Consider the following 14,329-nt stretch of genomic DNA (forward strand, 5'->3'; position numbering starts at 1 on the left):
AAGGCTCCACATCTGGACAGGAAGATGAATGATAGTTTGACAAAACCTGAACAGGAGTAAGGGTTTCAGGTACTGTTGAGCTTGTTTTCCTGTGTCTACTCAGAAGTAGAGCAACTAAACTGGAAGCTGACAGAAGGCTGTGTTGGTTGCAAGTTGACAGAAGGCTCAGTGTTGGTTGCATATGGTGTTTTTTGGCTGGATTCTGTGAGCTGAGCTTGTGAATCCCACAGTGAGCCCAGTGGTGAGCACTTCAGAAGGCAGCAGGGACCTGCATTACACTGGGCTGTGTGTAGGCAAGCAATTCTATTCCTGGCTGCTGGGTCAACCCACCTAACAAACTCAGCTATAGAAAACAACTACCTGATGGAGCAAAGAGAATGAAAGAAAAAAAAGCCTCTGAATTTCCCTTCTGCTGTGCTCTAGTGATTGATTTTTAGATTTAGCTTGTTCCGTTATCTCTTAATATCCCCCCACTTAGACACAGACATATTCAATTTCATGCCAAGGGTGTGAGAATTAGTTCTTTCTACAGTGTTGGTGAACTGGAATGCTGTTCTTGCTTTGGGGAGTTACCAGTAGTTACAGCATATCTGAGACAGTAAGAGAGACATTTCTGTGCAGGCAAGGAACTCCAGTTTTATGTGTTTTTATGTAAAGCTGCAAGCAGGCTGGCCATGAGGCCCTGGGAGACAGGTACAGGCAGCCAGGAGCTCTGCTTTCCTCTGTGCATGTGTGGGTTCCACAGATGTTGGCACTGCTTCCATAAATTGTGGGTGGTTTTGCAGCTGCATCCCAAGCACTTAAGGGTCATTATGAGAGTGGGTTCCTAAGGGATGGATTAATGGGAGTCTAAGTAGATGTACCATTCCCTGTTGCAGAGGTTGGAGATAATGAGGCTGCCATCCTAGGAAGTGTAAAGAGGAGTTATTTGTCACTGCTGGCAGGAATCATTAGGTAGCCCAGGAAATACAAGCCAAGAGACATCTGTAAAGCATCATGTGCAGGATGATACCACAGTAATTGTCTGCCTGCTACTGGGTGCATTATATAACATTTCCAGTCCTCTCTAAACAAATTATCTGTGTCCCAGATGCAAGACCAGCCAGCATACATTTATGGGTGTGAACACACCTAGTTGTGTCTAGAGGTAGAGAGGGGTCTAAGGAGGGATTCTTCCCTGAATTTGTAGCGTTGGTGATAGAAGCATTTTTTTCCCCTTTAGTGCCTTCTGTATTGGCAACTAACCAACTTGACTGTTCAAATAGAAGAGGATTTTTTGTAAAAAATTGTAAAGCAAACTTCTTTTTTCCTTCTCCCACACCTATTTCCCCACCCCAACTAGATAAATTATGTTCTGAGGCTAAGGTTTTGGGTTTTTTAACAGGACATAGAAAACTGACCTGAATTTTTTTTTTCTTATGTTTGATAGCTCTTCTGTATTTGTTATCATTCCCTCCTCTGCCCTCCATTTTTTCCCCTGCTTTCTTAATCAACATTTCTAGGGGTTTTTAAGTCCTTGTGCATGCCTTAAAAAATGGAAGGGATTTGATGCTCCCCTCCTTTTCACTGCTGGGGTCACCCCCACCCATGTAAAATAAGCACCTGTGTGGATGGTTTTTCTTTGTGTGAGTTTGCTCTAGTTTGAAGAATGGTACAATAACAGAGGGAGCTGCACTCTTTCAGGGCACACACACACACAGATGTGAATGGATATCTGGCTGTTAAGTCTGGGTACTCGTGATCCACCATCGTGGTTGTGCAGCAGCCCACGCTCCCTGACAAGACACAGAAACTTTCAGGGCCATTGGATTGCGGTTGTGCATTTTCAGGAGGCAAAGGTGTAGTGCCAGTAAGAGTAATCCTACAAATGGAACAAACTGTGCATGCAAACTAGAACTAAGGTGTTTAGGTGTTAGATTCAGGTTTGCTAAATCAGCAGTGGTGAAGTATTGTCATCAGAAGCAAATTTGACGTTGAAGGAGATTTGGAGTGGCATGAACGATGTGGGCACAGCCACCAGATGGGCTGCACTGCTTTACAAATTATTCTGCCATATCATAATTTTCCTAAACCAATGAAAGAGTGTGTAAGGAACAGTTATGCCTTTTGATATGGGCCAAGTGATACAACAGCTATTTTCTGTTTCCGGTTTCTGTACACTTTTGGTTTAGTGAACTGTAGTAACTGCCAGCATCTGCTTCTCTCTGCTTTGGGTTTGCATATCAACTACTCTGCACTGTGTTTGCGCCTTCTAATTCCAAATACCAATCTCCGTACTAAAATATCATTGCCAAGTAACCTTCCATTCTTCTTTTCTATACTGCCCATCTAATCACCAGCTACGAGCACACAGCTCCTGCCTGCATGCCGTCAGAATGAGTCTGAGCTGCTCAAACCTCAACTCCAGCCTGAACATGAATTTTTGTCTCTGCAGGAATATCAGGGGGGAAAAAGAAAGTCACCAGGGCTACTACCAGTTCTCCTTATTGTTTGTATTTATACTTTCGGTTCAACTTCTTTTCTCCCGTGGAGGTTTTGATTCCACCAATTTTGTTTGGGTTTGATTGGGCTGCCTTTTTCTTTTTTTTTTTTTTCTTTTTTTTTTTTTTTCTATTGCTCTCCCTCTTCTCATTTTGTTTTCTCCATTCTTTCATTGGAGGCAATGAGCCGTCCAGCGGTCGGAACTCCCCTGTCCCCTATCGGCCTGACAGTCGCCCTCTCACTCCAACTTACGCTCAGGCCCCTAAACATTTCCATGTTCCAGGTAGGAGCTGGCACTGTGTGTGTCTCGCTGTCCTGTCACAGTGTAGAATGTAGCCTTTGTAACCTCTGTCTTGTCTCCATCGTTTCACACCGTTTACCATGGGTTGCGCCCTCAGGGTTTGGAACTGCTTCTGGGCTTGCTGAGAGTAGTGCCTTAAGAAATGTGGGGGTTTATTGTGATTTTTACCTTTTCTCTTAGTCAGGTGTTTCACTCCTAGAGTGCTTAATTTTTCAGTGTTGGTTGATGGCCTGTGAGCGGTATATGAGCTATGTAGGGCTTGATTTTTTTCTCCCAGCTGTGCCAGCTGAGCGCCAGCATAGCTTTCCTAACTTTAGAGGAATTGGTTTTGATTCACATGCAGAAAAGAGGTGGCCAGTGAGCCATTACATATGTTGTTCATTCAGATTGTTGTGACTTGTTTCAGTCTTGAACCCAACAATTCTAGTTTGGTGCTCCTTTCTTTTTAAAGGGGGTGAGGTTGTTTCTTGTTTTGTGCAATGGCTTGGTGTCCTCAGAGAGACCTGCAGTTCCACAAGGGTATGTGTGCTTTAGGATGTCCTTTCTGTGGAGGGCAGTCTCTGTTTTGAAGTGAGCTCTGAAGTTGTTCCAACATCTGAGAAGACCATGTGTCTTGGATTTTGATGGGATGAACTGCGTGTCCCTAGGGTTTGGACGTTCATCTGGCTGCTTCAGCACTAGCTGAAAGCCTTGTTCTGTCCAGCTATTTTCAGATTCCCTTCAGCCCAGTGTTCCTCCTCACTGCCAGAGGTTACTGCCCTTCCTTCTCTCCTCAAATCTGGCAGATAAACAGTTTGTGCAGACCCCCTTTCAGTCAGGGTGACCTGGTTTGCCTGAGGTCGGCTATTTTAACTGCTTAAGCTCACCTGGCTCTCAAATGCCTCACCTGAACTCAAGCCTAACTGCATGAGTAGCTGTGAGAAATGACCTGGAGCATGGCGGGGGAGCTCTCCTCACCAGCTGGGGCCGTGCAGCCACGGAAGGAGCTGTGTTCCCATCCTCCCTGGAGCTTCCTGGTGTCAGTGTGCGCAAAAGGACTGCATGACCACCCTTGTAATGTTCATACCTGTTTGCTGGTCAAGTGGCCATAACAGATCCCACACAGGAACGAAATACCACAGTCTTTGTGTGCAGTAGTTTGCCTGTTCATTTAAGGATGTAGGGTTCTGCAGAGGAAGATTTGCCTGTGTTTCAATAGATTTTTTGAGTTAACTTTCCTTAATGCCAAAAGCAAAGTTGTCTTCTATAAGAATTTAATTGGATCTGTGATCCAGCACATGTGTTTCTGAAATTCCTTTTCATCTTTCACTCTAATGAAACTGAAGACTTTTTTCAGGCAGCATTAAGTAGCAAAATGGGTTTCTGACATTAATTTTCTTGCTCCCTGTAGCTCAATTTGCTCTTCTAATAAGATTTTGGCACATTTTTGCACTCTAGTGCTGATTTTGGATTAGCTTTTGTATTTGTAGCTGCGCTGAATACATGAAGTGTTGGCTGGGGTGGGATGGTAGTTTAGAACAAAATGGTTCCCGTCTTAGATTATTATTTGGAAAAATATGGTATAGTTTAGGCATGCTGTAGATTTACTGCATTAGAGTTCTGGGAAGTGTTTTTATTCTGATTTACATAGGTAATGTGAAATGTGGTGGGCCTTCTACAAAAAAAAATACAGAAAAAAGAAAGAAAATCTGTCCTTATGGTTTGATAATTAGTAGCATATCAGTGAACACTGCATAAAGAATCCCTTTGAGTCACTGAAGTGTGGCTGTTGTTGCCGGTTCAAAGCAGTGTCCTAGGTGGCTATTTTGTTCTCTGGATTTTGAAGTGAATTGTAGGCTCACTGCATTCTCCTCTGTTCATTCCAACCAGTCAGTTGGAAATAAAATTGAGCTGTTCTGACTGAAGCACAATTTTCCACAAAAGTTATTTGGGGTAGTTTTTCCCAAATGGCTTGTATCTTCACCATTGAAATGTCTTGCCTGCTCACATTTCTTCTCTTTTATCCCACTTTAAAATTGATGGTTCATGAGTTGATGCATCCACATGTTACAGAATCAGCTCCAAAGGACTTCATACACCATGTCTTTGACTTTTCACTTGTTCTTATGTTTTCTTTTCTTTAAATAATCTGATTTTGTGTAATACTAGAAATAGCTTTCTGGCTTTTTCTTGTGCTACATCCTTGATTTGGTCTATCTATTGCTTTAGTGGTGGAGGGTTTTTTTATCTACAATTGAAGTAGTTCTCACATTCTCTTTTTTTCTGTTTCTTAATATCGCAGATCAAGGTGTCAACATTTACAGGAAACCACCCATCTACAAACAGCACGGTAAATGACCTTTCCCTTTTCTATTTCAAAACTGGAGTGTCAACTGAATTAAAAGGTGTGCAGTTAGTGAAAAGCATTTGGTTTTTAATTTGCAAGCATAAAAATTAGTAATCCAAGCTTGAAGCAGCTGTAATTGCATGTCCTGGAAAGTGATTATGTTTTAAAGCCTGTCGTTTTGTTTGGATTTTATGGTTTAATCTTGCCATGTGGATATTAATGGCAAAATTGCCATTAACTGAGATTTTGCTGTTTGCATTATGATACCTTCCAGCATTTCTCTTCTTTAAGTTTATATTTTAAGAGTACAGGTACTGGTCATGTTAAAATGGATTAACAGTAGACTGATCTGACAGGGACTTCACGAAAAATCCTTATTTTAAACAGATACAGTCCGATAATTTATTTCAACAGCAAAGATGGAGGTGTTATAATCAGACTGGAATTCCAAATGTACCTTTAATGTGGGGTTAAATAAGAATCTTTAATTTGTGAAGATATTACAGGTGACTTATCACTGACAGGGCTAATTTGACTGTCAGCCCTTTGATACAGCTCAGGTAGTTTGCTGTACTTGTTTTTCGAAGTGTTTGGGTTCTGAGTTGGACAGCAGTGTTAGTGCTCTAAGCTTTTTGGTGTTGGTGTTGTCATAGCAAGTCTGAAATGACAGTGTTGGCAGAAGCCCACAGCCTTGCCTGTCTTTAGTCCCACAGGAGAAGGCTGCATTATAAAGGAGTGTGTGCACTCTTCCCTCCTGCTGTGAACAGAAAGCTGTGCATAGGAGCTGGCTTTTATTTACCTCAGTGAAAGACGGGTGACTCCACTATTTATAGACTCTACATTTTCATCCCTTTGCAGATGTTTTATCCAGTGAAATGTATTTAGGGTTAAGTAGCAAACCAGCAGCACTGCAGGGCTTAGATGAACAGCTGGCTGAGAGCCATTGAGCTGGGATGAGCAGGACAGCCCAAAGTCCATTCTGTAGTCAGGAGTGAGCACTGCAGATTACACTGCTCTGGTATCATAGAAGGGTTTTCCCCTCTTTCTTTTTTAAGTTTCAAACCATATGCTCATTTTGAAAAAAAGTCTTAACATTGTTTCTGTTTATTTTTATGGTTTTAATGTATCTCCTCACCTCCCATTAACATGTGAATGTTTAACCACTGACATCACCAATTCTAATATGTAAGTACTGTTTGAAATCATGCTTTTGTAAACTCTGACCACTTCCTTCATGCCTGCAGTTATGATTAGAGTTTTCCAATCATCAGCCGCTCAGAATTCCCAATAATATCTAATGCTGGTGTTGGATGAGCAACACAGTGCATTACTTTGTTAGAAGATGTCTTTCTGTTAAAAACAAAAGAGGAAAGGAAAAAAATTCTGGAACCATTGCTTCTGATACGGTAGCTGCATATAAGCAAAGGTGACTTGAGCTAACATTTTCCACCTCAGAGGTAGTTAAGGTTAAGTTCAATGTACATTGAATCCTATTAGATTATTTTTAAATTTTTTTTAATGTCAAGAAGAGAAAGCCATAATGCACATCCTCACATGCTTTTACAAGGCTTTGGCTTAAAATGGAATTTAAGTGGAAGCCCGACTACTAAGCTGTTTGGTTGGTGAGGTTCATTGCTTAGCAAGTGCCTTGCCCTGCCAAGTTCATCTTAATGGAGTTAGTATTTATTAATAAGTTCGTATCTGCTTTTACTACTACTGCATGCTCTAAGCAAGGGCATGCAGCATGAAAAAAATCCTTAGTTAAACATATTTGTTTCAGGTTTCTTTTCTTTTTTGTTTTGCAGCTTTTCACAGATACAATAAGAAATAATTAGCATCAGAAGTGTTAGAATATGTACTGTTACTCTGATCTATTAGCTTGCTTCCCCTAGAGGGAAAACTTATTAGTACATAAATCTGAGTTCATCTTCATAAATAATCAGCCGTCCTTAGGAGATATTGGCAAATACTCTTAGGCTGCATTTTCTTACTCTTGCCTAATCATTCTTACACTGTGAAACCCGAGTAAAATCCAAAGCTGATTTGGGGTTATCTTAGGGTGGGGTTGCGGGAGGAGAGGAAGGTTTGGTTCCAATCTGTTGGCAAGAGAAAGGCATTGTTTTGCTTCAAACTGCAATTGGAAAAGCAAAACATGAAAACGTTTGCTTTTGATAACTAACTTCTTGTAAAGTATGAAATTTTGCCAGAACAAGGCTGACCTTTGTACTGCTCCAGATCATTGCATAGCTAAGTTCCCTGATTGCCATCTAGATGCAGCTGCCTTGGCAGCACAGAGCAAGTCCTCCGAGGATATCATCAAGTCCTCCAAGTTCCCAGCAGCTCATGCACCAGCACCCAACGAGATACCAAAGATTGAGACTGACCACTGGCCAGGCCCTCCCTCCCTGGCTGCCATAGGTATGCAAACACAAACCGTTCATCTCTGCGCCTCGGAAGGTACTGGTGACCAAGGGACACGACCAGTGCTGCTGGAACAATGTGTAGGAAAGGTGGTGTCCACTCCAGCTGCTCACCACAAAGTGCAGCTCTCCTGCTGAGGCCACTGAGTGTCTGATTATAAAACTGTTGAATTGCACTGAGTGGAAGAGGCTTTGCTAAAGGACCTTGGGATTGATCGCACAGATATTAACCCATAAGCAAATTTTTTGAACTCTAGTGCAGTAGCTTAAAAAGTGTGGTGTGTCACACAATCCTGACTTCCTTCAGTTATTCTATTTAATCCTTTAGTCCTAAACTAATAGCAAAAACTATGTAGAAAACATGATTGTTCCCAACCACATGACTAATTTTGTGGCAAGAAGCAACAACTGAATTGGAACAATTAACAGACTAAATAATTCCTGATTTTCAGAGTTACTGTTTCTACAGACTGTATTTTTCTTCTGTGTTGTGGCACTACACATATCTTATTTTCTTTTCTTTAATCCATGTGTATCATCAATTTAATTTTTTTTTCTTTGTATTTTTTTCCCCTTTGTTGTGTTTTATTGACCCCTGTAGCATAAAACAAGCGATCTAGCCTGGTTCATTCCTGAAGTCATATCTGAAGCACTGAGGTGTTGCTTGTTTCACATCTCTGTGAGGGAATGTATGGTTTTCATAACAATGGGACCTTCACAGAAGTTCTGGGAGAGGAGACACAGCGTAGGAGAGCTCAGAGACCAACTGAAGGGGCGCACGTGCAGCAGCAGTTTTTTGTTGGGATTGCAGCCTGACAAACATATGGAGTCCCTGAGTCACAGGAATAACAACAACATACTCAAAGCTCTGTCATCTACATACTTGAAATGTCTACATACTTTAAACACTGAGTTTGTCTAGCACAGGGTTGGTAAATAACTATATCAGATAAAGCCCTGTGTGGAAAAATATAGCACCGCTGTCTAAATTCTTGCAGCAATAGCACATTGTGTGTATTCATGGAATTGTCCTGGCAGCTAGACTGGATTATTTCTTAAGAATATTCAAGAAAATAAAAGTTACTCAATAAAAATGAAGGAACTAAAACGTAGAACACCTGTGCCCTAATTTATTTGAGCATTATCCAATGGATCAAATTAGTTTACTTCATTTTAGACTAAAACCAGTGCTTTTTTAATTTCAAATACGAGGGTTCATTTAGGAGACTAATATAGTTTTCCATTTGAAATGGTATTCAGATTTGCTTCTCTGAGTCTAGAAAAAAGTGTCAATGTAAATCAGACTTTAGGTTTTCAGCTGTGATTCAGTTGCTGGTGTTACTAAGCCCTATGTTTGCAGAATCAGCATCGTGAGCTCCTTTCTCTATTATAGTGAATAATGACTTTTGTATCCAGGAGCATTGCTGGTTTTGGAACTCATGTGTAGTTTAAGTTCTTGTTTAGTTTATAACAAGCCTGATAACCATAGGGCAGGCTACCCAAGTGAGTTTTACTAAAAGGAGTTTTGAAAAAGTCTTTTGATTTTGCAAGAAAATACTGCTGTTTATTCAGCAAATCAAACTGACCAGTACTTTGAACTAGCATTGAAATCTTCAAGCTGCAGTTGGACTGATGCACAAAGCTCTCTCTGTGCTGTGGTTTTGTGGAAGCAGGAGCTGACATGAGACGCAGATCAAGTGGAAGGGAGGAAGATGACGAGGAGCTGCAGAGACGTCGGCAGCTGCAGGAGGAGCAGCTCATGAAGGTGGTTATAAGCTTGTCCTCATGCTGTTTCTGAACACCATCCAAAAAGTGCCCCTTTGCTTTCTGTAAGCAATTCCTACCACTGTCTTGGTCAGCCTTATTTTATTGATATGGTTTTTTTTAATTGCCATTTGTAGCTCAACTCTGGTCTGGGACAGTTAATATTGAAGGAGGAGATGGAGAAGGAGAGTCGCGGTAGGTCAGCCCTTTCTGCCAGTCGTTACGATTCTCCAGGTAATTCATGGAGGCAATAAAGCTAATCATGAACAATGGTTAGTAAACACCACAAATACACATATCAAGCCGTGTCCCAGAAGAGAGACAGCTGGGAAGGCTGCTTGATATGTGTGTTTGTGGTGATCTACCCTGAAAGAGTGGCCTGATTCATCACCTAGTTCTGGTGAGGGGAGTACTGTGGTTGTTGTTTTTTAATTAGAAGAAATATGAGGCTGAGGATTTTCAGTCAATTTTGAGAAGAGGGTTGCTTTAATATAGATGTGGAGGGGGGTGAAGTGTTTAGTAACTATGGCATCACACACACACTAATAGGCTGGGTTATTAAATTTTAACAACACATTTTGCTTACACTGGTGGTTTCTATCCGTGTTTAGTCTCTTCTCCCAGGGAAAGAAATTCAGCACTGTTGATCAGTGGGACTGCATATTCCAAACACAGACAGTGTTTTCACCTGGACTGACATTTTAATTTGGTGTATTTTATTCCAAAGCAAAAGCACAAAAGCTAACTTAGATTGGTGTCTTAGATTCTTCGCCTTGTTGCACATTTTGATGTACAGTTGTGGCCTTCTCACATCTCCAGAGAAGGGTTTGGGGGTTTTCTTTTACTCTCTTCATTCACCAGCCATTGTAAAACAGAAGCTGTACTTTGAGCCAAGAGACAAGATGAGTCTCTCTGGAGTCATCCACTGGAGCAGCTGCCAAGCAAACTAAGATTTCCTTGTATTCCCTGTTTTATAAGTGTGTTGCCTTGATGGCCTTGGACAGGATTCCTGTGGCTCTCACTCACTGTCTCTAATTTTTATGGGGCCAGAGTCTACCTGCTCAACTCAGAGCTTATGATTTTTTTATTAACCTTAGCACAGGTTGGAGAGCTCCTTTATTTGAGATGTGTCCGTTCCTCTTTGCAGGGATAATCAGTGCAGTCATCAGTTGTCTTTTAGAATCAGGGGTGATGCCAAAGCTGATGCCACAGATGATCCATGAGCATTTTTTTCAATTTAGTGGAGACCACCTTGATTTTGAGCCTGGAAAATCAGTGTCCCTTATTAATGGGCTGCCACCATGCCATGATAAAGCTGTTTGTAACTCACAGGATGTGTGGAAGTTTGTGTTGAGTTTGGGACTGAGTTTCTTAAAGTCAGTGTGTTTCAGTTGGTTGTGTGTATGCTTGGCTCTTTTAACTGTGTATTTTGTACTAGATGATTCCTGAAGTGTTCTAGTTTTTTAGTTTCCGTGGGGTTTTTCCAGTAAAATATTTTCCCTTCCTTATTCAACAGCACATGCTTCAGCCTCCAAAACCTCTTCTCTCCCTGGGTATGGAAAAAATGGACTTCACAGGGTAAGAAGATGGTGATTTTGAGAAGTGAAAGGTGGCTTTAATTATCCATGGTATTTATTTCCATATCATTTGTATTGGGTTTTCAGTTTGATAAATGTTTCTTATAAAACCATCTGAAGTCAGACCAAACCTATTTTCCCCTCCCACAAAAGACTTTGTTAAAAAGGCAAGAAAGCAGTGGGAAAAAAAATGTTGTAAAATTTAGGGGGAAGTAAAAAAACTAAAGCAATTTATTTCTCCCTATGTACCAATCTGCTTGTAAAGTCGTGAACTGTGGATTTATGTTCTGTCCCTCTTTCCCTGTTACAGCCGGTCTCTACGGATTTTGGTCAGTACAACAGTTATGGGGATGTGAGTGGTGCTGTTAGAGGTAAGGATCAGGAGCCTTTTACAGTCTATTAGTAATAAAAGTGTTATGATGTTTGATCATTTCTGCTGTTTTATATTCAGGCTGTGGATGGGATTACTTTGTATTTGCTCAGTACTTTTTAATTTTCTCTGACAAACTCAATTAACTCAAAGCACTTCAAATACCTGTTAAAAATGTTTGGTTTATTTTGCTCAGTCTGTTGCGTGGAACTGATCCCTGTTCACACTTTAGCATTGAATCAAATGGAAAGCAAGTATTGTGTGCATTATTAGGAATATGAACTGAGTTTTGTGAGCTTTGTGTTTGCTTTCTCTGAAAATTATCATCCACAGTGCTGTCTGAAAGAACATGCCACAGTGTAGAAAGGGAGATAATGCCCTTTAATCACCATTGCTACTCATGATCTTCGTGATGACTTTGAGCTGGATGTGGTACCAGTCAGTGCCAAATAAAAATTGACAGTATTATTTATGAAAGTTAAAAAACTTGTAGAGTTAATGAAAAGAACTTGGAGTGCTCGACTCTACAAACTAAGTCCAAAATCAGAAATGTTGCTGGCCTTAGAGAATCAGATGGGATTTTGGAAAAAATCAGGTGGACCAGAAAACAGAGAAGAATTCTCTGGTAGATTGTGACTGATTGCTATCCTTCCACACTCTAACGCTGATGAGATTTCTCTTTTGCTTTTCAGATTTCCAGGTAGAGTACGGGTTTTCATCAATCAACTGACAGCAGAACCTAACGCAGCTACTTGTTCAACTCTGAATTTCTGCTACAGGGAAGGGTTTCTTAAGACAATAGCTTTGATTTTCCTGCATGTTTAAGCATAATCACCAATGTAGCTCCTTATTAACAAAAAACTGGCACAGCCTCAGATTCCTCCTTGTTACCTCCCCAGAGCTGAGTTGAGACAGCTGACACCCGTTCTGTGACTTGCTCTGTAAAACCCACTGCCTGTTCCTGTATGAGTTATCTGTAACAGTCTTCTCTGGACACGTGAGGGTGGATTTATTTCCAGCCTCCCTTGTACTGACCCCAGAGACACATAGAAAGTCTCTTCCAGAGGAAATTTTCTCTCATTCCAGGAGCTTTGAACTCCTCATTTTTACCCCGGAATTTGCTCTCCAGACAAGATGGCTGATCAGTAGTTGTCCACAGTGCTGCCATTGCAGATGAGCCAGAAAGAAGTGTGCTTGCAAATAGAAACCTTTTTACTTCAATTACTGCCTGCAGGGTTTTTTTCCAGAATGGTTTGAGCCTGCTTGGCTCCTCAGCACAATCACAATATGAAATGGCAATTTAAGAAATTGTTTAATTACTTGGATAATTTTGTTAATGGCATATCAAAATCATGATGATTGGAAAGAGAATAAGATTATGGGAGGGGAGCAGAGCTGTCCATGTATTGTGCTCCAAATGTTATTTCCTTAGATTTAGTACCTGTGTCAAAACACCACCTTTTACCCTATCCCTGTTTGTGTTCATAGTAAAAAGTTCCCATTGTAGAGACAAAAAAAAGAAAAAATCCCTCAGCTTATGCAGTAAATTACAAGAAGGAAAGCCCAGAAGTGTGAGACTGCTTTCTGTGCTGTTGAGTGGGATCTGAATTAATGCTAGGGAAGAACTAAAGAACTTCACCTAGTCACTGGGGAGGGAGAGGGCCCAGCACTCTCTTGGGGTGCCCAGGTCCCCCTGGGAAGTGTTGCTGGTCAGCTCAGGGGGGCTGTCACCAGCCTGAGCAGGGGCAGGAGCTGTGGTGGCTGAGAGGACTGAAGGATTCCTCTGCCTGCCTCAGAGGAGAAGTGAACAGCAGCCATGGCAATGATTGAAATAATAAGACCAAGAATTAAGACTTGAAGGAGGTCTCGGGGCAAATTCACCTTTGTCTTCACCACTACTTGAGTGCCTTTACCCTCTGTGTGTGTAACCTTTGTGTCTGATGTGTACCTGTATCCGATGCAGTCCCTCCCGGATGGTCATGTCCCTGGAATGAGAATGGACAGAGGAGTATCTATGCCTAACATGTTGGAGCCAAAGGCAAGTGCAAGATGTTATTTGTTTTCCTTCAAGACATTGAAGGTTTTACTGTGAAATGCAGATAAAATATGGAAAATGTCTTAGTTCCCTTGTTTTCCCTCACATCACCTCAGTCCCTGCTCCTTACGTGCCAAACCTCTCCCTTTGTTCTGCACTTTGTTCTGCAGGTGTTAGTGCTCAGGCAGGCTGAGGGCAGCCCAGGTGTGAATCCTGGGTTAAGGAAGCTTTTCTAGGGACAAAGGGATGGATATGGAAGGTGCTCCATAGCTGGTTCTCTGTCAGGCTTTCACCAGCCAGAGCACCAGGCCAAACTCAATGGGAAGCTCTTAGATCTGTCCAGTTCAAAAGGTGCTGCAGAATATTGTGTCTCATCACACACTGTTGAGGCTGTCTTAATTCCAAAGATTATGGAAAATCTTTGACTGGAAATAAGATACCTAATGTCTGTCTGGATCTGCTCCTTAGCTCTCAGCAGTTATCCTGAGACCTGTCCATAGTGTTGAATTCCCTATACAAGAAACTCTTCAGGAGATTTATTGGAAAAAGAGACAGTGTGTGCTCATTATAATTTAAGTTACAAATTAAAATTCTTTTACAGCTATGTCTAGAGATGCCTGAGTCAAAAAAATGAATATAATATATAGAGGGAATTCAACCAGGGCTGTGTTTTAAATCTTACAACTTTATTGCCAGTGAACCTTCCATGAAATCATGATTTTGCCAAAGTTACAAGAACTGGAATTTCTGCAGTTAAGTGAGGAGCTCACTTTGCAAACCAGATTACTTCTTGTGCTTCCGAGTCACCTCCCGGCAAACTGTACAAGGCAATAACCCTGGCTTTATAAGCTGAGACCCCAGTGCACTGTGCAGTTACAAGTGGTTTTATATATTATATAAATAAGACCGTGAGGACTCCTGAGATCCTACTTTTTATTCCAAATCATTTCTCTTTCAGTGCAATAGAAATTCTTACAGTCACCACTGCTGTTGATGTACCCAGTGATTTGGGATGCTATTTTGGGTGACAAATTCTGTCAGTATTATTAATGACA

At 41.3% G+C, this 14,329-nt stretch overlaps 1 protein-coding gene across 8 annotated transcripts in view; it reads left to right on the forward strand.

Annotated features, from left to right (window-relative positions):
- ABLIM1 (actin binding LIM protein 1) overlaps positions 1–14,329 on the forward strand; it is a 142,686-nt gene that overhangs the window by 119,174 nt on the left and 9,183 nt on the right. For 3 of the 8 annotated variants that reach the window (XM_066190873.1, XM_066190875.1, XM_066190878.1), the window contains 8 exons: positions 2,660–2,764; positions 5,064–5,111; positions 7,380–7,526; positions 9,202–9,293; positions 9,430–9,526; positions 10,809–10,870; positions 11,180–11,240; positions 11,932–13,192. In XM_066190873.1, the coding sequence (XP_066046970.1) occupies positions 2,660–2,764; positions 5,064–5,111; positions 7,380–7,526; positions 9,202–9,293; positions 9,430–9,526; positions 10,809–10,870; positions 11,180–11,240; positions 11,932–11,969 (650 nt within the window). In that variant the 3' untranslated portion in view covers positions 11,970–13,192. The other 5 variants (XM_066190881.1, XM_066190879.1, XM_066190876.1 and 2 more) reach the window with 5 other exon arrangements.

This window comes from Chamaea fasciata, unplaced genomic scaffold (assembly GCF_029207755.1).
Source record: "Chamaea fasciata isolate MVZ Bird 193981 ecotype frontalis unplaced genomic scaffold, bChaFas1.0.hap1 SCAF_9, whole genome shotgun sequence".
NCBI lineage: Eukaryota > Metazoa > Chordata > Aves > Passeriformes > Sylviidae > Chamaea > Chamaea fasciata.